The sequence below is a fragment of the Carassius gibelio genome, chromosome A19, assembly GCF_023724105.1.
Source record: "Carassius gibelio isolate Cgi1373 ecotype wild population from Czech Republic chromosome A19, carGib1.2-hapl.c, whole genome shotgun sequence".
In the NCBI taxonomy this organism is placed as follows: domain Eukaryota; kingdom Metazoa; phylum Chordata; class Actinopteri; order Cypriniformes; family Cyprinidae; genus Carassius; species Carassius gibelio.
The window spans coordinates 22,839,573-22,864,137 of NC_068389.1; the positions used below are offsets into that span (position 1 = coordinate 22,839,573).

Below are 24,565 nucleotides of genomic sequence, written 5' to 3' on the forward strand. Positions count from 1 at the left end.
CTTGCTGCTAAATGAATAAAAATGCATCTGTATTCATGTTTCATTTATCATTTTATAACTAAAAAAAAGAGAACATTTTTGAACGTTGACCAATGAGAGGAATTGAGAGACTTACATTGAGACGCATATTCAAACACTTTTCTTTTCTTCTTTGCAAACTGTGCAAATGCTTTTTTTTTTTTAGTACTAACTTTGCAAATCAAACTTGAAGTAGATTTTGAGCAAGATATCTATATATTTTTTCTTCTTTTTTAGTTTTTCCTGTGGTTTTGCGTGTTAGCACAGATGTTTTGGAACACAGATGTAAGATATAGCAGCGTAAGAAACCAGAAAACTGCAGAAAAGAGTTTGCAGTAATAATTATGTCAAGGAAAGCTATCCATTTGCATCAAAGTCAAGATAAAGGCTTCTATTTAAATTTCTATACATTAATAGTCAGAAACAGCAAAAAAAAAAAAAAAAAAAAATTATTACCAGCACATTATACATCTCTTATTTGTACAATTATATTACACAGTGCAAATTATACAATTATACACTTCTTAATCTCAACTTCATATTTTATGGAAGGCTAATATGTAACTTATAAGCAATGGCGGAAAAAGTAGACCTACACATAAAACCCATGTATTATATACACGTACAATATATATTTTTATTATTTTTTTAATCTATAGTACAGTTGAATAGTAGATTGTGTCTCAAAACCAAGTGAGCTGACTATAGTCAGGATCTTGAGCATCATAGGCTCGTGCTAGATTTATGGGGTTAAACCGCATCTAGTAGGCCAAAGCATGCTGTTTGTTTAGGCAGCATACTAGGTTTTGAGACACCTCCACTGGGTCTGAACGGCTCGCTTTTATTTCCGGGGTTAAAGCAGCCGCCATATCTGAATGCGCTTTAAACGCACAGACATGTTTATGTTGTTCAGCCAGTTTAGAAATACAGCGGAGAGAACTATATAGTGCTTTAATATCACCCAATATACGTCCAACAGACAGGGTATAAAGGTAAGTTCACTATACCCAGATCTCATCAGTTTGTTTGTGGCGCAGATGGAGGATGTGCGTATCAGCTCGGCTCTAGATTTGACTCCACATGGCACACGAGTTTAACATGTAAAATACGAGCTTTAAAACCACCGTTAGATGTCCACCCACTGATGCATTTCATGTGTTTTTATGTATGAGTTCTTAAGGATTTGTTTTGATAAGATTCATACGCTCTCTGTTATTTCTGTCGGTTTCCTTAACTAATTTTCTAATGATATGGGCAGGAAAGCTGTTGTTCATTTAGTCACTTTTTTTGAATATCAGCTTGTTTACTTACAAATACATTGCTCTGCTGTTTACTGCTCTAGTTTATGTGTTTTTAAACATCCTGTGAAAAATAAACGCAAACGGCACGTCGAAATCTGTGCACGATAGATTCTGGACCGATTGCAAATAGGTTAGTCGGAGTTGGGAGTTTTTAAAGACGACATTGTTAGATTTTGAAATGTGAATGAAATCTGTCTAAAAATATAGGTCACTATTATTATTTTTTGATAACTGTACTCTATTAATTTGCTACACATCTCACATTACAAGTCAAATTTATATTTGGTCAATCTACATAATTTGAAATGAAGTTGTGGCTTTACGCATATTATTGGTCAATGGCAGATCAATTTAACCCAGTCTTAAATTATGCACAGACATCATCTTCATATAATAATCCCATTGTGGCATACACACACACACACACACACACACACACACATATAACCATCTAATACTAACACCTTTTCTTTCCTTGTCTATCATATTCTTGGGGAAAAAAAACCTGGCTACCTGTTCTATACTAGACTAACTGAGACTTGTCATGGCACTTGTATACTGTTGTTGTTATCTTGTTGGTCTGGTTGCTTCTGTTGTTCTCATTTGTAAGTCGCTTTGGATAAAAGCACCTGCTAAATGATTAAATGTAAATATATACACATGTATATTAATGTCTGTCTTTGCCTAGATGTCGTTGGTGGATTTGGGAAAGCGTCTTCTAGAAGCAGCTCGGAACGGTCATGATGATGAGGTCAGGACGCTGATGGCCAACGGAGCTCCGTTCACTACAGACTGGGTGGGTCATGTTATTAATAATTTTATGAGTTAATATACCTATAGGCTTAAGACTTCACAAGAGACAAGAGAAAAATGGTTGTTGACATTGTTTGCATGTGGCAGTTTACAATGGCAGTGCTTTACAAGGCATTACTACAAAAACTACCTGCAGGGTTTTTTCGTAAAATGAATTAAAAATGTAACTGAGATCTATTAGAAGTTGTATTTTCAAATGTTGAAGTGTTGCTACTAGACACTTACATTTAGAGAACAAATCAACATATTTAAAAAATCTTATTTACCTTCATAAAACCTTCATGTAGAATATGAAGGGAATTATACCATATTTGTTGCATTGACATTGTACAGATAATACAATGTCCTTTAATGAAAATAGATCTCTCCCCTCCCCATCCAAATTCTGTGCTTGTACAGTGTAGACCAATCCTATTACATTTGCTACATTTTTATGGCCTCCATTAATGCATATGATATTTAGAAAACTTTGAAATATCTGAGTTGTTGTTCGTTTTTTGTTTTGTTTTTTCAAGCCTGGAAAAGTCATATTCCCAGCTAAAATTTAGCTGCAAAGATACATACTCGGTGCCTGAATTTTGTTTTGGAAAATTGGAGGAATTCCCCCTTTAGGTGGCTTTTATGGGGGTGATTTTTTAAATTTTAGGGGAGAGTTAGGGTATTTTTTTACTACAGTCATCCAACCTAAATATTTTGTTACCCAGTGTATTTGTGTTTTACAATTTATAATGATGTTGATTCATATTTATATTGTGAGGAAGATACGTAAAATAATTTTGATTTCAAACTCTGAATTGAATTTCTCTGAAAAGTAAACAGTCAGTAATAAGAATGTCTAAATGACAAAGCAATGGCACAAACCAATACAATAATAAGATACAACTAAAATTAACTGTGCTTTAAGTTTTTCAGATAGGTATAACAGTAATATTAAGGTACAGAAATACCAAAGAAACTGCATAATCTGTTTAACTTTAAAATAACACTGCTTAGTATTCAATGTATAAATGAATATTAATGACAGACAACTGCAGGTTTATTTGGGTTGCTGTCTCTTTAAGACGGATCTAACTGTAAGTTCTGTTTCTCAACTGTTTACATTCACTTAGTATCAGTATACCAACAATGTTTAGTATAAATTGCCTGTTATAGGTGAATACTCATCAAGACGGCTACTTTGACATGATTTTGTATGCATTTGGCCATTTATGTGCAATAAGGTGCAACACATCTTCATTCTGTATTCGTGTGCTCTCAGATGCGGCTCTATGTGCGCACGCTTTGGGTGTGAGCTCGCAGAAAGAGGTCTCACAGAGTACTGAATTGAGCACTTGAATTGAGACTCAAAAGCATGTGCAAATGATACGTTCCGTTATCTGTTCACGCTGAAATGTTTGCGGCAGGAATCAGTAGAATTATGTGCAGTTGCAATCCCTGTGTACACATACACAAGCCTACTAATTAATTTGGGCTGTTTTCATTTGGTTGACTCTTAACTTTTTTTTTTTTTTTTTTTTGCAGCTTGGAACATCTCCATTACATTTAGCAGCCCAGCATGGTCATTACTCTACTGCGGAAGTGCTCCTGAGGGCGGGTGTCAGCAGAGATGCCCGAACCAAAGTAGACAGGACCCCTCTGCACATGGCAGCCACAGAGGGCCATGAGGTCATTGTGGATTTATTAATCAGGGTAAGACAATGCTCGTCTTTTGTAATGCTTTTTATAATGTGCTGAAAATAATCTCAGTTTGTCCACTGAGGAGACTGATACAAGTCTCTTAAATGTTTCAGAGTGGTGCCGATATCAATGCCAAAGACATGTTGAAGATGACGGCTCTTCACTGGGCAGCCCAGCACGGCCATCACAACGTCGCAGAGCTGTTGGTCAAACATGGCGCTGACGTACATGCCCTCAGCAAGTTTGACAAATCAGCTTTTGATATCGCTGTCGACATACAGCACGCTGAACTTGTGCAACTGCTACAGGTTTGTCATGTTCATGGAAAACTGAAAAATATTAGAGAATGGTTTAGGAAATGTTAAAGATGACTGATCCTCTTTGTGTGTTTCAGGAGGGAATGCAGAATCAGGTGAACAGGAATGCCGAAGCGTCAATCATGAACGGCAGCTCCACCCCACAGTTCATCATTCAGGGCGTCCCAAACATCCAAGGGGGAGTCGTCAACCTCAGTGACTTGATCAAAACCAACTCGGGTATGATAAGTACAGATATGGAATGAAGCAGTATGAACTCTGATGAGTATTTTCTGTTCTTAAATAGTCATTAAACCAACAGCTGCTTTTTGGTTTCTGTTTTTCCCTTTATGGTTAGGTGACACAGAGGAGGCCATTGCTGTCAGTGCGTTGGACTCGAGTATCCAGCAAGTGGTGAATGAATCAGGTCAGAGGGTCATAACCATATTAACAGACCAACATGGAAATCTGCAGACAAATGGACTCGGCCAGCCATTCTTTGTCACAATGCAGGATGGACGACAAGGTATGACTAACTTTTCTTATTTTAGATTTTGGAGAGAACTTCTCAATGTTACAGTTTTAGATTCTAATTTGGGGTCCGTAAATGTTTCCTATTTCAAAAAGTTCTCTTATGACAGCAATTTAGTGCTATCTATCTATCTAAATCAAGATTCCGAGAATAAAGTCAAAATAATTTTAGAATAAAATACAATTTCTTAGAATAAAGTAATAGCAATGTGAGATTAAACTCTTTTTTTTTTCTTTTTTTTTCAAAATTACCAGAATAAAGTCATAACAATACAAGAATAAACTCTTCATATTTTAAGAATAAAGGTAATATTTACAGAGGAAAAAAAATACAGTATTAGATTTTCTTTTTTTTATTGTGAGTATACAATGTCACTAAAATGACATTGTATACTCTTCAAAGCTGCATTAATTTATTTCAAATAACTATTTTCTATTTGAATATATTTTCAAATGTAATTAATTCCTGTGATGGTAAAGCTGCCCTTACTCCAGTCTATACACAATGTATCAAATACATATTTATTATTATAAAAAATAAAATAAATCATTTTTTAAGGATTCCTTCATAATAAGAAAGTATAAAAGAACAGCATTTGAAACCCTTTTTTTTTTGTAACAATATAAAAGTAATTTGCAGTCACTTTTGATCAAATAAATGCATCCATGCTAAATAAAGGTATTAATTTCTTTATTTTTAATGTTTTAATTTTTTCTTACCTTTTTTTCAGATGCAGTATATATTCACTGTAGTCTTGTACTTCCTTTAATTAAAGGTGTTCCTCTTTTTTTTTATTAGTATTGGCAGTTCCAGCCAATCAAATCACAGAGGAAGTGGTAGATGACTCTGAACCTCCGGCCCGTAAAAGGAAAATCGAAGTTTCATCCAATAATGCAGAGACCAGTGAAACAGTGAGTGTAACTAAATGTAAAAAACACCCTAAGAGCAAACCTCCAGATGTAGAAAACAAAATCACCCCACTCCATCTTGATCTTCATCATCTTTCTTTAATCTCCAGGAGCATCTCCAGTGGCAGTTACAGGAAGCCAACAGAAAAGCGCAGTCCTATCGTCAGCAGTTGCTCTGCAAAGAGCAGGAAGCAGAGGGGTACCGCATGAAACTGGAAGCCATGGAAAACGGACAGACCAACGGCACCACAGCCCTGGACCAGGAGCAAGTCGTGTTTGTGCAGGAAGAGGTTAGTTTTGAAGAAACAACGGAGGCAGAAGAGGAAGTAGTCATGTTTTCAGATGGTGGCGTAGTCATCAAAACAGAAGAGATCGACTCTGCGGATGAGCAGATCACTTTAGTGGAAGCCACGGCAGGTCACACGGAGGTCATTTCATAAAAGAGCGTGGACTCAGTGCTCAAGCAACCAAAGAGTGCATCAGCACGGTTTTGCTTTGGTTCGTTTAGATTTTTTTTGCAGTTAAGTCCTTTTTGTAATTTATTTCCTTGTTCGGTTCAGGTTAATGTTTCTTGCTTCAAATGAAAGTTCACAAAGAAACAACCACAATGTGCATCATATGCACACACTCACACACACGCGCGCATGACCAGGGAAAATAATTGTTTCTGGGAGTCTGTATCTGTAGTGTCCTTAAAAGTGGTCACCCCTGATTTGTCCTAGATGGGGTTCTTCAAAACAGTATCACTCAGGATGAAACTTTGCAAACTGTATGTTTTTTGAGATCCCCTAGAAATGTAGCTGCCTTATTCAGACTATTAGTTTCATTGCTTCTGAAATTAAACCATGAAACTTCATCTCAGAATGCAGCAGTGTCGTGTTCTATGCATTGGATGTAAAAAAATTGCACCAATTTCATGAATTTGTAGTCAATTATTTAATTTTTTTTCCCTGTAGGGTGATTTAAAAGGTATATAGGTTAATTAAAAGTGCCTTTGGACATGTTTAGTTTCACTCATTAACGATTCTACATTAATTATTGCATATATGGTATTTGTTTCAGTGGGTATAAAGCATAATTCCCATTCATTTAACAATTAACTCACATTCCTTGTGTATCATATTTTCTTTTCGTTTTTTCTCTATCTCTGCCTGTGTATGTTTAATTACTTTGAATTTTAAATTGAGAGCCCTTGTGCAAAGTGACAGAGAAAAAATCTTTCACAAATGTAAAAAGTTAAATTCAGTGTCAGGGTTTCGTATGTTAAAATGCATAATTGTGCCCTCCCTGAGTTATGAAAAACTGAGTGGTTTCTGAGGTGCATGAGTATCTGACCTACTGATATCTTCAATAGATGGCAAGATCCGAAGTGATTTAAATGTAATCCAATGTTGTCTATAAAACAGAATATAGTGGTAGTAAGTGATGTTTGTCAAGGATGTAAATGTAGTAACCTCAGCAGAAATGGTCAGTTTTAAGCAGCTGAGATGCATAAACTTCTCGCAAAGGAATTATGTAATTATTTGCCCTTTTTAACCATTCATAAAATGATGAATGTTTCTCTTTTTAGACAAAACCATCCTCACACAGTAATATACTGGCACTACAGTTTATGGAGCTACAGTGGTGTAAATGCAAAATCTTGAGCTTAGTGTTTCCCCCCACTTGTGTTATGTGCTTAAGTGATGTATAAAGCTTTTGACTTATTTTTGATTAAAAATATTATAATGATCAATTCGTGGCTTCTGTGCACATTTTCTGTTGCTCAGGTTACAAACAACCCAGTAAAAGAACATTGTGCACATCATGACATTAAATGAGTGTGTGATTTCTCAAGACAGAATCCGATTTCTTTTCATGTTAATGTTGATCTGAAGTCTCTTCTGCTCACCAAGGCTTTGTTTATTTGATCAAATACAATAAAACTGTGACTTTGTGTAAGAATACAATTTAAAGTAAATCTTTCTATAAAGATTAATAAAGTTAATATATTTTAAAAAGTCATTTATTTCTGTGACGCAGAGCTGAATTTTCAGCATCGTTACTCCCATCTTCACTGACACATGGTCCTTCAGAAACCTTTCTGATTTTGTGCTGTTTTCTGAAAACAGTTGTGCTGCTTAACATTTTTGTGGAAACCCTGACACGGTTTCAGGATTCATTGTTTAATAGAAAGTTCAGAAGTCATGGCGTAATGGTTGGAGATTTGAACTCATAATCTAAAGGTTGCTCAGGCAGGCAATACCACAACTGAGATGCCCTTGAGCAAGGCACTGAACCCCCAACTGTTCCCCGGGTCCCGCAGCATAAATGGCTGTCCACTGCTTCGGGTGTGTATTCACAGTGTGTGTGTGTGTGTTCACTGCTGTGTGTGTGCACTTTGGATGGGTTAAATGCAGAGCATGAACTCCGAGTATGGGTTACCATACTTGGCTGTATGTCATGTCACTTTCACTGTACATAAAACAGTACTTCAAATCTAAAAAAATAAATAAAATGACACAGTTCTATAAAAATGTTTATTCTCGCTAATTCTGAATAGATACATTGACCAAAATTAAGAAATCAGTATACAAAGAAACGAGATCCATCTATCAAAGTACAGGATGTAAATTAAAAATGACAAAGCTTTCAAAAAGGTCTCCACATTAGGTTTTAGGGAGGCATTGGTGCTCTCACTGGACCCCTCAGTGGTGCCGGAGGATGTGGCGGCAAGGGAGGCCCTCTCTGAAAGCCGAAGGGCGGGGGTCTGGGTGGGCCAGCACCATAACCTGGAGGTGGCATTGGCGGAGGAGGTCCCCTCATACCTGGATGCATTGGTGGACCTGTAAAAAAGGACAAGAATTATTGCTTAAGAGATTACATTTAAAAGCTATACGAGGCACTTTTTCACACACGTACCCATTGGGGGACCGAACGGTCCTCTGGGAGGGACACCCATGGGTGGAGGAGGAGGCATGCCGGGTGGAGGTGGCGCTCTTGGTTGTGAAGATCCAGGTGGGCCAGGTGGAGGATGCCCCATTCCTGGAGGTCCTGATGGAGGCATCGGCATGGGAGGCATTCCTGGTGGATTCATTCCTGCGGGATGGAAGGGCGGTGGTCCCGGCGGGTGTCCTCCGCCGCCAGCCTGTGATGCAGGAGTACCTGGTGCAGGAAGCATGGGCATATTGGGTGGCATCCCATGAGGCATTGTGCCAGGAGGAGGAACAGGTGGAAAAGCACCAGGAGGTGGCATTCCTGCAAGAGCAATAAATCACACACATATTTATTTTTATTATTATTGTAGCTGTAATAAGAGGAAACATATTTGTTCCAAGATACTTACATTAAAGGGCTAGTTTAAACAAAAAATGAAAATTCTGTTATTGTTTAATCACCCTCATGTCATTCCAAACCCACAAGACTGAAGATATTAAGATATTTTTCATAAAACCTGTGAGGTTTCTGTCCCTCCATTGAAAGTCTGGTTAATCAAAACATAAAAGACCCAAAACGTTTATTTAAATGCTTCATAAAAGGAATCAAGCTGTTTATTCCAAGTCTTCACAAAAGCTATGATCACTTTATATTATGACCAGATTTGAATTAGGCTTTGAAGCTAAACAAAGATCGAAACAATCATTCAATCATAGCTAATTTACAGATGAAACAAATTTGTTTTATAACTGACAAATGTTTCAGCATCGACGGCGTTACAGCACTAAACTGAATCAACATTAAATTGGCTCAAAACTGCCTTGTGTAAAGCTTCTTTTCTACTAACATTAGACTGTTATTGAACTGAAGCAACACTATTGACACTATTGTCTTTTTAGAGCTCTTTTACAGAATAACTTGTCTCATTTGAAGTATTGTGCATCATTGATTGTCCTTTTTCTGTTCAATACCGCAACCGTCTCTCCATCAAGCGATCTGAACTTTTCAGTTCATCTCAATGTATCTGTATTTGATGAACTGTAAACTCTGTGTGAAGGCGCACTACTCGCCGTCGTTTTGTTGATAGTGCTCTCTCTCACACATGAAAAGAGAGAGAGCGAGAGAACCACGCTGAATCCACGCTACATGTAAACTATATTCTTTGTTGTCTTCTCCTGTCAAAATGGAGTTCATTTGGAATTATTCAACTTTTTAGAACAAGCAGAAGATATGCCGGTTTCTCCGGTAGCGCGCGGAGCTAATGCGCAAATGGCAATTTCATTGGCTGGCCCTGATCTATTACCATCCCGCAGACAACATGATTACTATTCACAAATCCAGCAGCTCATCAATCCATAGTGCATAGTTAGTAGTAGTATTATCTTTTAATAATAATTAATATTTTGTATTACTTTTTTTTATTTTTACAGAAACCCTCAATGACCAAAAATATCTTAAGCATCACCACCAGTCTTAAGTTCAGTTAAAATGGCAAATATGCATTCATACATGGTTATCAAGTTTTGTTCTAATCACTAAAGTTGCTCTATCATTAAATAGTTCTTAATACCATTATATAATGCTTGACTGACCGGTTAAGAAGCTAAGATTTAAGAAGTTGTGCCATTTTACAAATATAAGCTAACTGGAATCATATGTGTGTGTGTGTGTGTAAAATAGTATATCAGTCTGGCGAGTAAACTAAAATTTTTACTAGCCAATGGCGATTATATTGCCAAGGTGTGCGTAGAGGGTTGTATCGTGAAGCTGCTTTGAAACAATCTGTATTGTATCAAGCACTATATAAATAAAGGTGACTTGACTTTCAGTGACAGGCCAAAACCTCTCAGGTTTCATAAAAACTGTGTGTTTCACAGACGAACCAAAGTCTTATGGGTTTGGAACAACATGAGAATAATTAAATGTGCCCGAATAAGGTCTACTATCCCTTCAACTAACCTGGAATAGGAATCCCTGCTCCGAGGGCGGTCAGGACCGGTGTAGAAAGGGTGGGAGCTGGTGGAGCGTCTGCGAAAAGCTGATGGGGACGATCGGCCTGTGAAAGTGGATTCTGGGCGGCCAGGAGGCGCTCTGCAGCCGAGCCGTGCCTCTCGCCTTTTGAGTCTTTCTTAAAGGCGTATGAAACAGTGATGGGCCGGTTGCAGAGATACTGGCCGTTCATGGCCTCGATAGCTGCGTCGGAGGCATCAAAACTGGCATAGTTGATGAAAGCGTAACCCTTTGAGTTACCAGTGTCCGGATCTCGCATGATCTTTGGCGTCTGAAGGATCACGCCAAAAGCGCTGAAAGTGTCATAAAGCAGTTTCTCGTCGATTTCAGGGTCTAAGTTGCCGATGAAAATGTTGGCGCCGACGTCGAGGTTCTTGTTGTGTGCTGAAGCCTTGTTGACTCGGATGGGTTTGCCGTAAAGCTTGATCATATTCATGATCTTTATAGCGTAGTCTGCATCCTCTTCGCTGAGGAACTCCACAAAGCCATAACCTGCAGAATAGAGAGAGAGATATAAACTTAAAATCAAGCAAAATGTTTTTTTCTCTCTCTCTAAAGGCTCAGAAATAAGTGAACTCACCCTGATGCTGTCCTGTCACCCTGTCTTTGGGCATGTGTGTGTTTACAACAGGACCAGCTTGCAGGAAAAGCTCCCATAACAAAGGTTCAGAGACCTTCTCATCAAGACCTCCCACATATACAGTGGCATCTGAAATCATAAAGAAATAAACATGAAAACTACTGCAATGGAGATAATGGACACAAAGATAAGGCAAGTATAAAATAAAATACACATTTTGCTGATTGTTTCTACTAATAATAATATGTATACACATATATTATATTACTCTGACACACTCAATCTAAATAAAACCCAAAACTGGTCTTTGTTATTTGGTTTTAGCAAGCATTTTTGAAAGAATGGAAGGCTAATCGAGAATATATATGAAAATTTTAAATCTTTCCATAGTTATGCGATACGTTAACTGTCTTAAATACAGTGCATTAAAGTATTCATACGAATTTATTTTTATCAAATTTACCTTGATTTCGTTCTGAAATCGGGCCCGCCGCCATGTTGAACCCGGCGCGTGCTAACGGAAGTGATTCGTTTTCTTCTGTAGAGATTCGCGATTCAATAAAACACGTCAGCGCCTCATGGGCGCAGTGCTGCCGCCCGCAGGACAGGAGGATGAACCGTCACGGTTTGTGGCTGTTTAGTTCTTTGCTCTTTTTTTTGTGTAATGAAATTACTTTTCTCTTAATATTGCTTAAGCAATGAGTTAGAGCAGTGGTAAAACAGTGTTTCAGAACCTAGTTTGTACACTGACAGGACGTCTGTGTCAACCCAATACACACAGTGACACGTTGTTTATCATACAAAAGTAACAAAACAGTCCTTAAAATCAAACATGCAGTTTATTAATATAAAAATGAGCTGTAGATACCCAATAATATGCAAAAATACTGACATGCAAATGCTGCATGGACAGCAGAGGTGTGATGTACCAGTCTAACATGAGCCCACACAGGTACATTTTCATCAAAATAAAGTAAATCTGCATTTTCATTCAAAGCTTTCGTATTCAGATAGGACATCCTTGCTTATATGTCATGGCATATTAAGTGAACCCTCTTTATTTTATGTTTACAGTAACTGCACCTGTCAGTTGTGAATGTGACAGGTTTGTTGATGCAGGACAGCTAGTTTTATGACTCAGCTGTATGTCAAACTGGATGCATGTACTGTTGTATTGAAAAAAGAATTGTGATTTAACAGTTTTGTGCAAGAGTGTGAAGTCACTCCCAGTGTGTGTCAGTGGTTCTACCTGTTTCACCTGCTCCTCCGCCCAAACTGTCTCAAAGAAGAGTCTAGCCGTGTAGAATCTGCCTTTAGACCTGCATAAGAATGGATCGATAAACCTTTTCAGAAACTTGACCATCTGCTTTTCTCCTCCCAGTGGATTTTGATCTAGTAACACGTAAGCACTAAATACAGACTGAGACATAACTGCTAGGGTTGAACATGGGGACAGATTTAGCCTACAACTTTGTCTTCAAAGGTAAGTTTTAGTCATTCGACTGGAGAGCATTTTTATCCCAGACAGTTTTTACGGTCTGGTTGATGATGATAATAATCTTTAGCATGTCATTTTGTCTTGTCACCCTCTTTTCCTATGTTTCTATTAGAGGCATGCATTTGATTAATTTTGTGAATTAGAAGAAAAAGTCAGTTAATGAATGTGAGCTACAAGGTTTTTGTTGTCTTTCAGTGGTTTTAATTGGGGAATCAGGGGTTGGAAAGAGCAACCTACTGTCAAGATTTACCAAAAACGAGTTCAATCATGACAGCCGTACAACCATTGGGGTGGAATTCAGCACTCGCTCCATTCAAGTGGATAGCATTACCATCAAGGCCCAGATCTGGGACACTGCAGGTCTAGAGCGCTACAGGGCGATTACCTCAGCGTAAGTCACTCATTTCCTTAGCTCCAAATATTTGTCCACAAGGATATATCTGATCTATGTATGTTCTATGTATGAATCCTTATTTAAGATAATGCTGGCTGTGGAATTTGTAGTGATGATTTAGCATCACACCCAGAACCACTCCTTTTTATTTTACCTGGGCAATAATTAAAAATATAACAGTACAAAAGTAAAAACAGTTATAAGTATATGTCTGAATAGAAAGTTCAAAATTTATTTGAAATTACATTTTTATTATATTGTACATTTCTTTACTGTCACTTTTAATCAGTTTAATACATTCTTGCTGAATAAAAGTATTAACTTCTTAAAAATGTACTGACTCCAACCTTTTAAATGTTATTGTAATTGAATACCTGTGAAAAGTAATGAGTAATGATAGGTTATGATTATTAAAAAAGGACCTTTCTCATCACTCTAAACAAAATATTGGATCACAAAGCACGATTTGAGCCAATATCCACCCCGTTTCTGCATATGTAATGAGTGGTTTTTGTCTCTTGTAGGTATTACAGGGGAGCCGTGGGTGCGCTGCTGGTTTATGACATCACCAAACACCTGACGTATGAGAACGTCGAGCGATGGCTGAAGGAACTGTATGACCACGCTGATCCTCATATAGTAGTCATGCTTGTGGGAAATAAAAGTGACCTGGGAAATGTACGCACTGTGCCAACAGAGGAGGCTAAGGTCTTTGCAGGTGTCAATGCATTTCATAACTCTTTGTTTCAGACATTTTAACCCTTAAAGAGAAAGTTATCCAAAATTGTGTCATCATTTACTCACCCTTATGTTGTTCCAAACCTTTGTGACTTTCTTCTTTCTGCAGAACACAAAAAACAATATATATATATATACATATATATACAATTAAAGTCAGTGGGATCTAATATTGTTTAGATTCTTCAATATATTTCCTTTTTTGTTTGCAGAAAACAGAAAGGTTTAGATTAGAACAACATGAGTGTAAGAATTTTCGTTTTTGAATTAGCTTTGCCTTTAAGACATACTCATGTTATATGTTATGTTAAATGATTAACCATTAATTTTTAAAAGTATTGTTTTTTTATTTATGATAAAACAGAGTCCAAAGGTTTGCTTTTTATGGAGACCTCCGCATTAGAGTCAACTAATGTTGAATCTGCCTTTCTTGAAGTTCTAACAGGTGAGTTTTCTTTTCACTTCTAGTTACTGATTATATAACATCATTTTTTGAGATTTACACTGGCAGCCAAAAGTTTGGATTAATTAAGATGGCTTATGATATTTAGTAAGCATCATAAATATTTGAGAAGCAAATCGGCATATTAGAATGATTTCTGACGGATCATGTGACTCTGAAGACTGGAGTAATGATTGCTGAATTTACAGGAATAAATTACATTTTAAAATATATTCAAATAGAAATAGTTATAATATCTCACAACATTATCAAATAAATGGAGCCCTATTGAGCATAAGAGACGTCTTTCAAAATCATTAAAAAAAATACTAATTATTCCAAAATTTTGGCCACTAGTAGATAGGACAAGTAAATATTCTTGACTTTATCTGACTTTAAAAGCATGAAGACAATGTTCATTTATGTTTCCTCCATCAGAAATACACAAGAAGGTTGCTAGTAAAGAGGTCACCAGAGGTTCGATCAGCGCAGTGACTCTGGGTCAAGCTCTGGGCCCCTCCAGAGAGTTTAATGAGGAGAGACGGTCCTGCTGTAAAAGCTCCTGAACAGATGAATAAACATCCAGACAAAGGCATCAAGAGCAAAACAAAGACATTTACCTGTGACATGGATCCCATCGTACCTGCACGGAGGCATTTCTTCATGCTTGACCCTCACTGGAAGTCTTATCAGTGAGCAAAATAAAGAGGGGACCAGCGTTTTTTAGCATTATTGTTTTGTTGCTTGTTTCTTACTTTTAAAGATGTAAACAATTGGAACTGAAAATGTAAAATTAAGATAATTATGACATGAATGTAAATTACTTTGGATGAAACACAAACGGTTGTGCTGTATTATAAAGCTATTTATATGGTGTGAAATGAAAAAAAATTATATTTCAGTACAGACTTCGGGTCTATAAATTATAGATAAAAATATAAACTCCTCAGTCTTTACAACAGAGTAAATAATATTTGGGACTGATCTATGATACGTGGAAAGTACACAGTGTAGAATGTCTTTTTACAGTTATACATTTCTCATGGAAGGAATCTATGGTTTATGGATTGTTTATATATTTGCAATTTAATTTTTCTTCATTTATTTTCCAAAAGGGTGAGATCTTAGTTCTTTCATGCAAGCAAATAATTTAATATTCATTATAGAAACAGGAAAAAGCCCTGTACACTGCATGCTGCCACTTGCAAAATTCATTATATTAACTGAAACAGCAATATTTAGTCTTAAGACCTTATTCGGGCACAAAAAGGTGCTGTTTTAATAAATATAGGGAATTTTATGAAAGCTACATCAACGTGTGGGCCTTCAGTTCTTTGCTCTACACATCTGCCCAAGTGTGTGCCGACTTGTTGGTCTATAAAAATATTAATTCACATACAACTATAGCTTTATTTATTTATTTAATTTTATGCCATCTAAAAATGTTATACATTTCCATTTCCAACATTAATATATTTAAACACTAACCAATAATGCAGTAATTATTCAGGCTTAGTCATTAAATCCATAACCATCTAAAACTTTAATAAAATATATATTTTATTTATTTATTTTAATTACCATTTTTAATATAAATGTAAATATAGTTTAACATTGTTAAAAAAATGTTTTTTTATAAATTTATACCTAACTAATTCGAGTGATTCCTTTGAAACATTCTGTAACAATGCTTTGCAATAAGGAGTTTCTGAATTTGTAACTGATGCTGATTAATCAATTCTATATCTGCTCATTACATGAAAGTGGAAGAAGTATAAAGAGTAGTAAATCAAAGCTATAACACATGGTGTTTTTTTGTTTTGTTGATTAGTGACACAAAAAAGTCATAAAGGGCCTAATGCTCAGTTCAGCCGATACACATAGTCAGTGTCTGTGTATAGAGGCAGATTCAGCTGGAACTTCTCAAGTGCATGAGCAACGAATCGTCCTCCCAGGAAGTGGTAGTGATTGGCTGCTTTCTCAGGGGCTGTGAGGGAGATGAGCATGTCAGGCTGAATCCCATCAGGACAGCCGTTCTCCACATACCAACCTAAAGAGTGGAAGAAATGACACATAATTTGTCACAAGATAAACTAGATGACTTACTATTACCATGCATTTTAAACAATACAAAAATGCTCTTGGCTCATAAATGCTAATGCATAACACCTAAAACATTATTTTCTACTGAATGCTTATATTGCAATTCAATAAGAGATTCTTTCTTGCACATTGTGATGTGTGTGTGTTCTTAAGGTATGTCAATGCTAGCAATGGGCACAGTGATTTTCTTTAGTTGGGAGAGGATGTCGCCAAATGGCTCTCGCACCGAACCCTTAAAGCTGAATCCAAAGATGGCGTCCACAACCAAATTATACACTTCATCAATCACATCAACCTAAAGACAGCATGAGGAGCAGAATCAGCGGTTTCTCTGGTAATGCTGTAAACAACACAACAACACACTCACAAGACCAATTGGACCAATCACTGCAGATTAGGGTCATGCAAATGAGGGGTTTGGAAAAATGAACCGATGAGTGAATTGTTTTGGAGTCATTGAGCAAGTAAGGTAAAAATAAATGCATATTATAATACAATAATAATGTTTTTTGACCTTACATGCATGTCAACCTGTTGTTTGTGACACCCAAAACCAAATATGAACCTTTCATTACCCATAATAGGGGCACTTTAATGTTTCTCAAAGTCAAAAACAATATTGTGAAATATAACAATATCAAATAAATGTTTTCTATTTTAACATATTTTAAAATGTAACTTATTCCTGTGATGCAAAGCCTAAGTGTTCAGCATCATTTCTCCAATCTTCAGTGTCACAAGATCCTTCAGAAATCATTCTAATATGCTGATTTGGTGCTCAAGAAACATTTCTTATTATTATCAACGTTGAAAACAGTTGTGGTGCTTCATATTTCTGTGGGTAAATCTTTAAAGTCACACTTGAGCAATTTAACGCATCCATGTTGGATAAGAAAGTTGATTTCTTAAAAAAATAAAACTTCTATTGACCCCAAACTGTTGAACCATGGTGTACATATACAAAAATATAAATATAAATATAAAAAATACATAATATTAAGCTGTCAGATGGGTGTGCAAGTATGAACAGCTAGTACACGGAGGGCATTTTGCACATTATTTAATCATATATTAATGAAAAGAAGAAACCTTCGTTATGAGGGATACAATATCTGGCCCCCCTACAGTGTAAAAGATGTGGTATTGATTTCTGGGGTTTGTGTTGTACCTCAGGCATCTCTGTCAGGAAGGATATATCCATCTTCTCACACTGGGTGGTAGGTTTCTGGAACAGCAGTTTGTAAGGGTGCTTTGGGTACAATACAAAAGGTTCATATCCCTGGGAGATTCACATGCAATATAAATAAAGTCAATGAACCTTCATAAAATATTAGGTTTAATGAAGGAGAGATTTTAAATATGTGCAGCAAGGTTATTTTCAGCTATAAAATGAACTCACAAACAGTTTGAGATGTCTAGCACAAACCAACCCATCTTCACCATTATTTCCTGGTCCACAGATCACCAGAACCCTAGGTGGACTCTTGAGCAGTGATTGCAGAGGATAGCCCTATGGAGCAAACAACTGATTTTAATGTGTATAATGCACCATATAGCTGTATTTGGTTCTTTCTGCATGGTAATGGAGTATCAGATGTACCTTTGACACAGCTGTGGCACAGCTCAGACCGGCCAGCTCCATCAACTGATCCACACTGAAGCTGTACTCATTTAACAGCTCCTCATCAATGTGCTGAGCCTCTTCTTGCCTTAATTAAATACAAACATTCATGGTTATGTTTGTGCCAGGAACTAAGGGAATACACACATCACTTAAAAGGAGGGATAGTTCACCCAAACATCAAAATTTGTTGAAAAAATATGCACCCTCAGGTCATCCAAGATTTGGAAAATTCAGCATTACATCACTTGCTCACCAATGGATCCTCTGTGGTGAATGGGTGCCGTCAGATCAAGAGTCCACAAAAACCATCACAATGATCCAACAAGTGATCCACACCGCTCTAGTCCATCAGTGAATGTCTTATGAAGCAAAAAGCTGTGTGTTTATAAGAAACAGATTCATCATTAAGAGATTTTTAACTTCAATCTTTTTCTTTCTGGCGAAAATAAAAGTCCTCTATCCATAATATTATTTTCTCCAATGGAAAAGGCATCTTGTCTGAATCAGGAGAGAAGTATGCACAGATCAAACAGTCCAAAACAGTTCTAAACAAATAGGTTTGTGGATTTTGATGTGAGAGGACAAAAGGACTTTTTACTGGAAAAGTGTGAAGTTTTGAAGATTTGTGTCTCACAAACATACAATATGTTAATTGATGGACTGGAGTGGTGTGGATTACTTGTGGATTATTGTGATGTTTTTTATCAGCTGTTTGGACTCTCATTCTGATGGCACCCATTCACTGCAGTGGATCCAATGGTGAGAAGAGATGTAATGCTAAATTTCCCAAAATCTGTTTTGATGTAGGAACAATCTCATTCTCAATCTCATTCAACAATCTTGGATGGCCTGAGGGTGAGTACATTTTTTAAATCAAATTTTAATGGAAAACAATGCAACATAATGCATCTTCAATGAAGGGTTACTATAGTTAACTAAAATATATGTATACTTTTTTTTTAAATGACAAAAACACAACACGATTACTTAAACTTGAACTAAAATTCAAAAGGATATATAAAAACGAATTAAAAATAGTACCACAATGACACTAAAATAACACTGCTTTAGAGCTAAGATCTTGTCCACCATAAGAACAATAACCTTTTAAGAAAAACTCAAATGGCAGAGAGACAATTTCTGACATTCAAAACAGTAATGTTTGATCATATTATGGACTAACTTTACCACTGACAAATCATGATTGACATGCAACAGTGCTAATAATGTTAGAGAGATTTTTTTTTTTTTTTGCTTAAAGAGTGATACCATAATGAAAATAATAGAAATAGTCATGATATTAATTTGTAGGCTAATATATATACAATATTCATATAACATATGCTTAACTAATGCATAACTCAAAAACAGCTTAATCATAAGAAATAATATATTAGAACAGTATAACATGCAATAATCGGGTCATAAAACTATTACTGGAAGAGTCACTTATAGAAATATAAAAAAAGGCAGAAGCATTCAGTAACCTGTTAGAAAGTGTGTCTATATTGAGGTCAAACAGCTTAAGTAGCATTCGTTAACACCAAGAGATGCTCATGACACCGCCACCATAATAAAAACAGAGGAAAAAACTATATTTACAGGATTAAAGGACACAACCATGCAGAAGTAGGTTAAATAGTTAGGATATTTGCAGCCTTCTGCTGCTGAAAACAGTAAATAAACAATAGCCTGGTTAGTGAACTTGAGTCGCTTTTCATAATAACAGTCTGAATTCTATGTAGTTTTGTTAAAAATGATTTGGTCAGAATCAAATTGAAATAAAATGAAATAAAATGTAAATAATAATAATAATTGTTGTTGTTGTTGTTGTTGCACATATGCTTGAAAATATGGGACCTTTTGAAATAATTCCTGGCCTTTTCTGTTAATTTATTCTTAAATATCATGTATATGTAATGTTTCCATACTGTCTGTCGATTCTTGGAAAATATCCGTGACGTATTTAGCCTTCACATCCCTGTTCTCATGCCAGGTCTCTTTTTGGTTGCACCCACACCCCTATTTCTCAGGTCGTGATGGTATGTTCCGGGTGATTAATAGCGCGCTCAGAACCCTAATGCTGGGATAGAGTGTATGATAGTCATAAACACTACATGAATTTAACATTCCCTGGATATGCTGACGCGTTAACTGTCTTAAGGTAAGCGCGAATTAATTTCAAACGACTGTTTTGTTATTTAGTATACGAATAAGCTGTTGTGTCTGGATTTTAAACAACCGGATTCCCATAAAAGGAAATTTAACTTGAACTTGACTTTTTTCTAAAGACAGCACAAACCGTCTAAAAAGATAACGGACTTTTGGAAGGACATTCTGAGGAAAATTGTGACAATAGTGACTAAGTTTTTTATTTTACTATGTCGTTTTATATTAATGTTTTGTTTATTATGCGAGTATTTATTGTCGCGTTAATAAGGAACCCAGAAAGTAACGTAGTTCACATCCGTTATTTATTTATTGTTTGTTTGTGTCTTTGTGGAAGACTCGATGTGATATTAACACTGATTATTCAGTTTCCAGATAAAGATCACTGTGTTAAAACAAAACAAAACAAACAAACAAACCAAAAAACTGTCATGTCCTTCTGCAGTTCTAAACACAATATGACCTTGAATCTTGCATGGAATGTATATAAAGCCATTTTATCATCGTAATACCATGGTGTGTGTGTGTGTGTGTATATATATATATATATATATATATATATATATATCAAAGTACTAGTTTTATCGTCTGACATCATCACAATGCTTTCTGTTTTAGTTAAAGTGGCTCAGAATTATATTATTTAATTAAGCAGCAGTTTGTGGATGCTGTATCACTGTTGGTATGTTCTCACTGATTGATCTCAGAGTAGCAGGGCTTTCACATCCAGGCGGACACTCATGGAAAGCTGCCATGGAAAAACCCAGTGAATTATATCTATGGATAGCTGCTGTCTATAAATTACCAAAGGGATGACGGCCTGTTTGCCTGGCTCAGACACACGCTTTAAAGATCCACTGAAATGACTGAAGAGCAGTTTGCACAGAGCTGTGGATGAGTTCTGGGTGCATGTTTTGCTGTAAATACGCCTTATTACATAAAGATGCTTATTGTGCTTCCATGGTCATGGCTGCTGCACTTCAATAATGCCATCATGTATTCCAACAAGAGCTTTTAGTGAATCATGTTTGTCTCTTAGGATGCCATAGTAGATTTTAATGTAGACCAGATGGTTTAGATTATCCAAACATCTGTTAAAAGCATCTGTAAAAGACTGAGAAAGAAAATCATGTGATTTGTGGATGGATATAATTGTAGTCTTGGTAAATGTTTGTGTGTTGTGGATCATTGTCGCTGTCCAGTGCTGAAATCAGTTGTCAATTTAGACTGGAAATTTGTGGAAATATTCCATAGAATTATCCATAGAATTAAAATAAAATTAAAAACATAACCTATATAATCAGAAAAGTAAGAGTTTTGTCCATTTAATCTAGCAAACTCATTATTGTTTTATTTTCACCATTTGTATTTAGAAAGTGGCCATCATATACACCTGCGTGTGATTTGATACATGCACATTAGGAAAGTTATAAAGCATTTTTATGATTAAAAACATTTTTAACATGTCAAAATAACATTTCTACATTCATTTTGTCACCTCTTAAGTATACAGATATATTCAAATATTTTTCATACATGTTGGTGAATAATTAGTCTGTCAAAACAAAACCATGTAAATTCTTTAATATTTAAATGATTACACTAAGTATTTATTGTTGTGTCAGAGGTTAAGTTAATGTGGTTGCTAGAAATGTTATCATCAATTATTTTAATGTCACAAGTGCTGTTACAAATGTTTTACAGATATTGAATTTGATATGAATTTGTGTGGCAAAATAAGACTGCATATGAAATGTGATTCATTTCAGTTAGCTTGTTAGTTTACCTCAATATCATTTCTTCATACCTAGAGAAGTTAAAGTGGCACAGTTTATCCCACTCTTCCCTATATTATATTGGTGCAGCAAAAAGACTTGGTCTGCTAGCAAATAATCCATATGCTGTGAGTTTGCTTATGTTTCTATAATAAGTATTGAGTACTTCTACTCTCCTAGAAGAAACCCAGCATACGGTCTTAAATGACCAAAGAGAGAGCTTTGTTTTTAATCCACCTTTGTCTAAACTGTACTGTGGATAAGAAGAAAAATAATGATTGCCATTAATGGAGTGATTGGTTTCAACTCTTTAAGTAATGCCTGTTTGTTATTTTCTCCAAGAGGCCACGTCCCCTCCAATCTAGCGTGCCGCACTTTGGTATGTCCCTGATGTTGTGTGCTATATGGACCAGATTCTTATTAATGATGCTCATTAGTGACTAGAGATTAGTCCAATGCAAAGGTGTGTACTTTGTATACATTGTCAAATCACATTTAGGTCCAATGCTGATACAGTTCAGTTCAATAATGATTTTTCAGTGTCACAAAGTTCATACATTTTCCAAAAATTTGACTCCCCTATAAACCATCTCGACAGAAATCAAACCATAATGGACTTCATGCATACAGGGTAATACAGTGAATTCATTTTATATGCATTAGCCTGAGATGCTAAGTGTTTAGTCATGGTTATGGACAATTTGATTACAGTGCACTGGTTCTGTTTTTATCCCAGGCGCAACGATTACCGTTGTCATTTCGGTGCAGCGTCTTACTGTAATGAAACCAGATGGCCAGAAGGTCATCATTAATTAAGGAAAATCCATCTCCATTCATAAAGTTAACCATTATTATCCTCAGTTAATGTCCCCAATACCCATTTTATTTTATTTTATCAATATAAAGACCAGAAGCCATTCTTATCCTGCTGTTCATTGTGTACAGACCGCTGCTTTCATGCTCTCCCAATTTAATCCCATCCTAGATATTGAACGCTTCTCTTTCAGGTTGATGTATTAAAATCTTGGATATACCAATGATTTTTACCTATGCTTTGTAGTTGAGGAAGGTTGACGCTTAGGCTAATAGAAAAGCAGAGGGTTTACCAGTCTACGTCTTACACAGGTTGTATTCGTACATTATTGATACACTCTGCCTGGTTGACATATGTCTTATCTCACCACTGATCTCATTAGCTAACAAAGATTTTGACAATCACAATTAGTTTTGTGACCCTAGCTAGTGCCCGTCTTTGCTGGTCTTGAAATTAGACCTGTGCTATAGCAGCTGCCTGCAAATATTTTAAGAATATTAATATATTCATTGTTATGCATTTAAATGGAGAGAGAGAGAGAGAGAGAGATAGAGATTAAAAACAGGATTTATAGAAATTAGCATTTTAATAACATTCAGGGCAGGTCTATTAAAGCTGATTCTTGGTTTCTTATTGAAAATATAATTGAGTTAGGACAAAGTTAGCTCTAGTGTTATCAGCCAAAGTGGACAACACTCTCAAAATAAAGGTTGTGTATCAATGGTTTTAATAAGAACGTTTAACATCCATGGAAACTTTCCACTGCACAAAAGTTTATTTATAGTGGAAAATGTTTTTTACAATGTAAAATGTTATTTACAAGACAAATATGGTTCTTTTTAGAACCGTTCATGTAAAGGTTTATTGGTGAACCAAAAATGGTTCTTCTATGGCATTTCTGCAAAACCCCCCTTTTGGAACGGTTTTTATAAGAGTGAATATTAATTTACATGTCGTCTTCTGCACTTTGGTTAAATAACGTAACCTTAGATCGTAGACAAGAAATCTACAAGCTAATTCCTTGGGAAACACCATCTGGTTGGTAATTATAGTGGGCAGAAAACAAACCTTGTCTGTTGAAAGTACAGAGCTGCCTCAGATTTTGCTCAAGGCTGTTGATGGTCAGCTGTAATTTTCTCAGCCATACAGGTCACACTCCTTACAGAGATGAGGTTATTTTTTCTTGGATTCTTTTTAAACCTGATACCATAAGATGGTGATTGAACCTAACCCTGTAACCTTACTCTCCACCTACAGGTCCACTCCATAGAGCTGGCCTATCGCTGTCATTGTGTCATATATCCAACACAGGATAACAAGGACCCAGAATGTTCAGCACAAAGAGGTCAGTGGTTTACTGTGTTTTTACATGCATAGTTTTGTTTATCTCTGTTATCAGTGCTGGTTTTTGGAACAAGCATACATGACTATTATGTATATGTATGTACAGGGCTAAACATATCTTCAAAACACTAAAGTCCTAAGCATTTAAAGTGGCAGACAACAAAACTGCAGCTCATGCTTTAAAGGGGGGGTGAAATGCTATTTCATGCATACTGAGTTTTTTACACTGTAAAAGAGTTGGATTCCCATGATAAACATGGACAAAGTTTCAAAAATTAAGTTGTACGTTTGAAAGAGTATTTCTGTTCCAAAAAAACTCCTTCCGGTTTGTCACAAGTTTCAGGAAGTTTTTTTCGAGTATGGCTCTGTGTGACGTTAGATGGAGCGGAATTTCCTTATATGGCTCCTAAGGGCACATCTGCCGGAAGAGCACGCGCTCCCTTATAGCAGAGCACTGAGAGCACAACAGACATTCACTGATCAGAGCGAGAGCGTCGCGAAATGTCACAAAAGGAGTGTGTTTTTGGTTGCCAGGGCAAGACAACCCTGCACAGATTACCAAAAGAGAAACAGCATTAAGGGACCAGTGGATGGAGTTTATTTTTACAGAGCA

General features: G+C 36.2%; 5 protein-coding genes across 6 annotated transcripts in view; 3 read left to right on the plus strand and 2 right to left on the minus strand.

Moving 5' to 3' along the window:
- The first annotated feature begins 836 nt into the window (after positions 1 to 836).
- Positions 837 to 7,280, plus strand: LOC127935561 (GA-binding protein subunit beta-1). The gene is made up of 8 exons (XM_052533552.1): positions 837 to 1,010; positions 2,008 to 2,115; positions 3,654 to 3,821; positions 3,923 to 4,117; positions 4,204 to 4,345; positions 4,464 to 4,631; positions 5,436 to 5,548; positions 5,656 to 7,280. The coding sequence occupies exons 2-8, from the start codon at positions 2,008 to 2,010 to the stop codon at positions 5,983 to 5,985; spliced, it is 1,224 nt and encodes a 407-aa protein (XP_052389512.1). The 5' UTR covers positions 837 to 1,010; the 3' UTR covers positions 5,986 to 7,280.
- Positions 7,281 to 8,050: 770 nt separating this feature from the next.
- LOC127935562 (splicing factor 3B subunit 4) lies at positions 8,051 to 11,642 on the minus strand. The gene is made up of 5 exons (XM_052533553.1): positions 11,515 to 11,642; positions 11,052 to 11,180; positions 10,421 to 10,963; positions 8,447 to 8,782; positions 8,051 to 8,370 (listed from the first exon to the last, which is right to left on the minus strand). Exons 1-5 carry the CDS (start codon positions 11,546 to 11,548, stop codon positions 8,201 to 8,203), a joined length of 1,212 nt encoding a protein of 403 aa, XP_052389513.1. The 5' UTR covers positions 11,549 to 11,642; the 3' UTR covers positions 8,051 to 8,200.
- On the plus strand, positions 11,643 to 14,849 carry LOC127935563 (ras-related protein Rab-25-like). Its single transcript, XM_052533554.1, has 6 exons — positions 11,643 to 11,676; positions 12,433 to 12,534; positions 12,745 to 12,940; positions 13,468 to 13,661; positions 14,046 to 14,126; positions 14,562 to 14,849. Exons 2-6 carry the CDS (start codon positions 12,498 to 12,500, stop codon positions 14,687 to 14,689), a joined length of 636 nt encoding a protein of 211 aa, XP_052389514.1. The 5' UTR covers positions 11,643 to 11,676; positions 12,433 to 12,497; the 3' UTR covers positions 14,690 to 14,849.
- Positions 14,850 to 15,773: 924 nt separating this feature from the next.
- On the minus strand, positions 15,774 to 23,898 carry LOC127934990 (NAD(P)H-hydrate epimerase-like). Its single transcript, XM_052532569.1, has 6 exons — positions 23,864 to 23,898; positions 17,827 to 17,935; positions 17,626 to 17,736; positions 17,395 to 17,505; positions 16,380 to 16,521; positions 15,774 to 16,179 (listed from the first exon to the last, which is right to left on the minus strand). The coding sequence occupies exons 1-6, from the start codon at positions 23,896 to 23,898 to the stop codon at positions 15,986 to 15,988; spliced, it is 702 nt and encodes a 233-aa protein (XP_052388529.1). The 3' UTR covers positions 15,774 to 15,985.
- The window catches only part of LOC127935627 (oxidation resistance protein 1), a 46,500-nt gene continuing 41,816 nt past the window's right edge, over positions 19,882 to 24,565 (plus strand). Inside the window, exons 1-2 of one of the 2 annotated variants that reach the window (XM_052533699.1) lie at positions 19,882 to 20,014; positions 23,866 to 23,953. In XM_052533699.1, the coding sequence (XP_052389659.1) occupies positions 23,937 to 23,953 (17 nt within the window). In that variant the 5' untranslated portion in view covers positions 19,882 to 20,014; positions 23,866 to 23,936. The remainder of the gene's footprint in view (positions 20,015 to 23,865; positions 23,954 to 24,565) is intronic. The other variant, XM_052533700.1, reaches the window with a different exon arrangement.

Excerpts from the sequence above, each read along its gene's own strand:
- LOC127935561 (XM_052533552.1), top strand. The coding sequence starts at position 2,008 with ATGTCGTTGGTGGATTTGGGAAAGCGTCTTCTAGAAGCAGCTCGGAAC. Across the intron at positions 2,116-3,653 it reads CTCCGTTCACTACAGACTGG|CTTGGAACATCTCCATTACA; the intron begins GTGGGTCATGTT and ends TTTTTTTTGCAG. Across the intron at positions 4,346-4,463 it reads CTTGATCAAAACCAACTCGG|GTGACACAGAGGAGGCCATT; the intron begins GTATGATAAGTA and ends CTTTATGGTTAG.
- LOC127935562 (XM_052533553.1), bottom strand. The coding sequence starts at position 11,548 with ATGGCGGCGGGCCCGATTTCAGAACGAAATCAAG. Across the intron at positions 11,181-11,514 it reads GATTTCAGAACGAAATCAAG|ATGCCACTGTATATGTGGGA; the intron begins GTAAATTTGATA and ends TTATGATTTCAG. Across the intron at positions 8,371-8,446 it reads ACCGTTCGGTCCCCCAATGG|GTCCACCAATGCATCCAGGT; the intron begins GTACGTGTGTGA and ends CCTTTTTTACAG.
- LOC127935563 (XM_052533554.1), top strand. The coding sequence starts at position 12,498 with ATGGGGACAGATTTAGCCTACAACTTTGTCTTCAAAG. Across the intron at positions 12,535-12,744 it reads CTACAACTTTGTCTTCAAAG|TGGTTTTAATTGGGGAATCA; the intron begins GTAAGTTTTAGT and ends GTTGTCTTTCAG. Across the intron at positions 14,127-14,561 it reads CTTTCTTGAAGTTCTAACAG|AAATACACAAGAAGGTTGCT; the intron begins GTGAGTTTTCTT and ends TTCCTCCATCAG.
- LOC127934990 (XM_052532569.1), bottom strand. The coding sequence starts at position 23,898 with ATGACAGCGATAGGCCAGCTCTATGGAGTGGACCT. Across the intron at positions 17,936-23,863 it reads CAGCTCTATGGAGTGGACCT|GCAAGAAGAGGCTCAGCACA; the intron begins GTAGGTGGAGAG and ends TATTTAATTAAG. Across the intron at positions 17,737-17,826 it reads GTGCCACAGCTGTGTCAAAG|GGCTATCCTCTGCAATCACT; the intron begins GTACATCTGATA and ends TTTGCTCCATAG.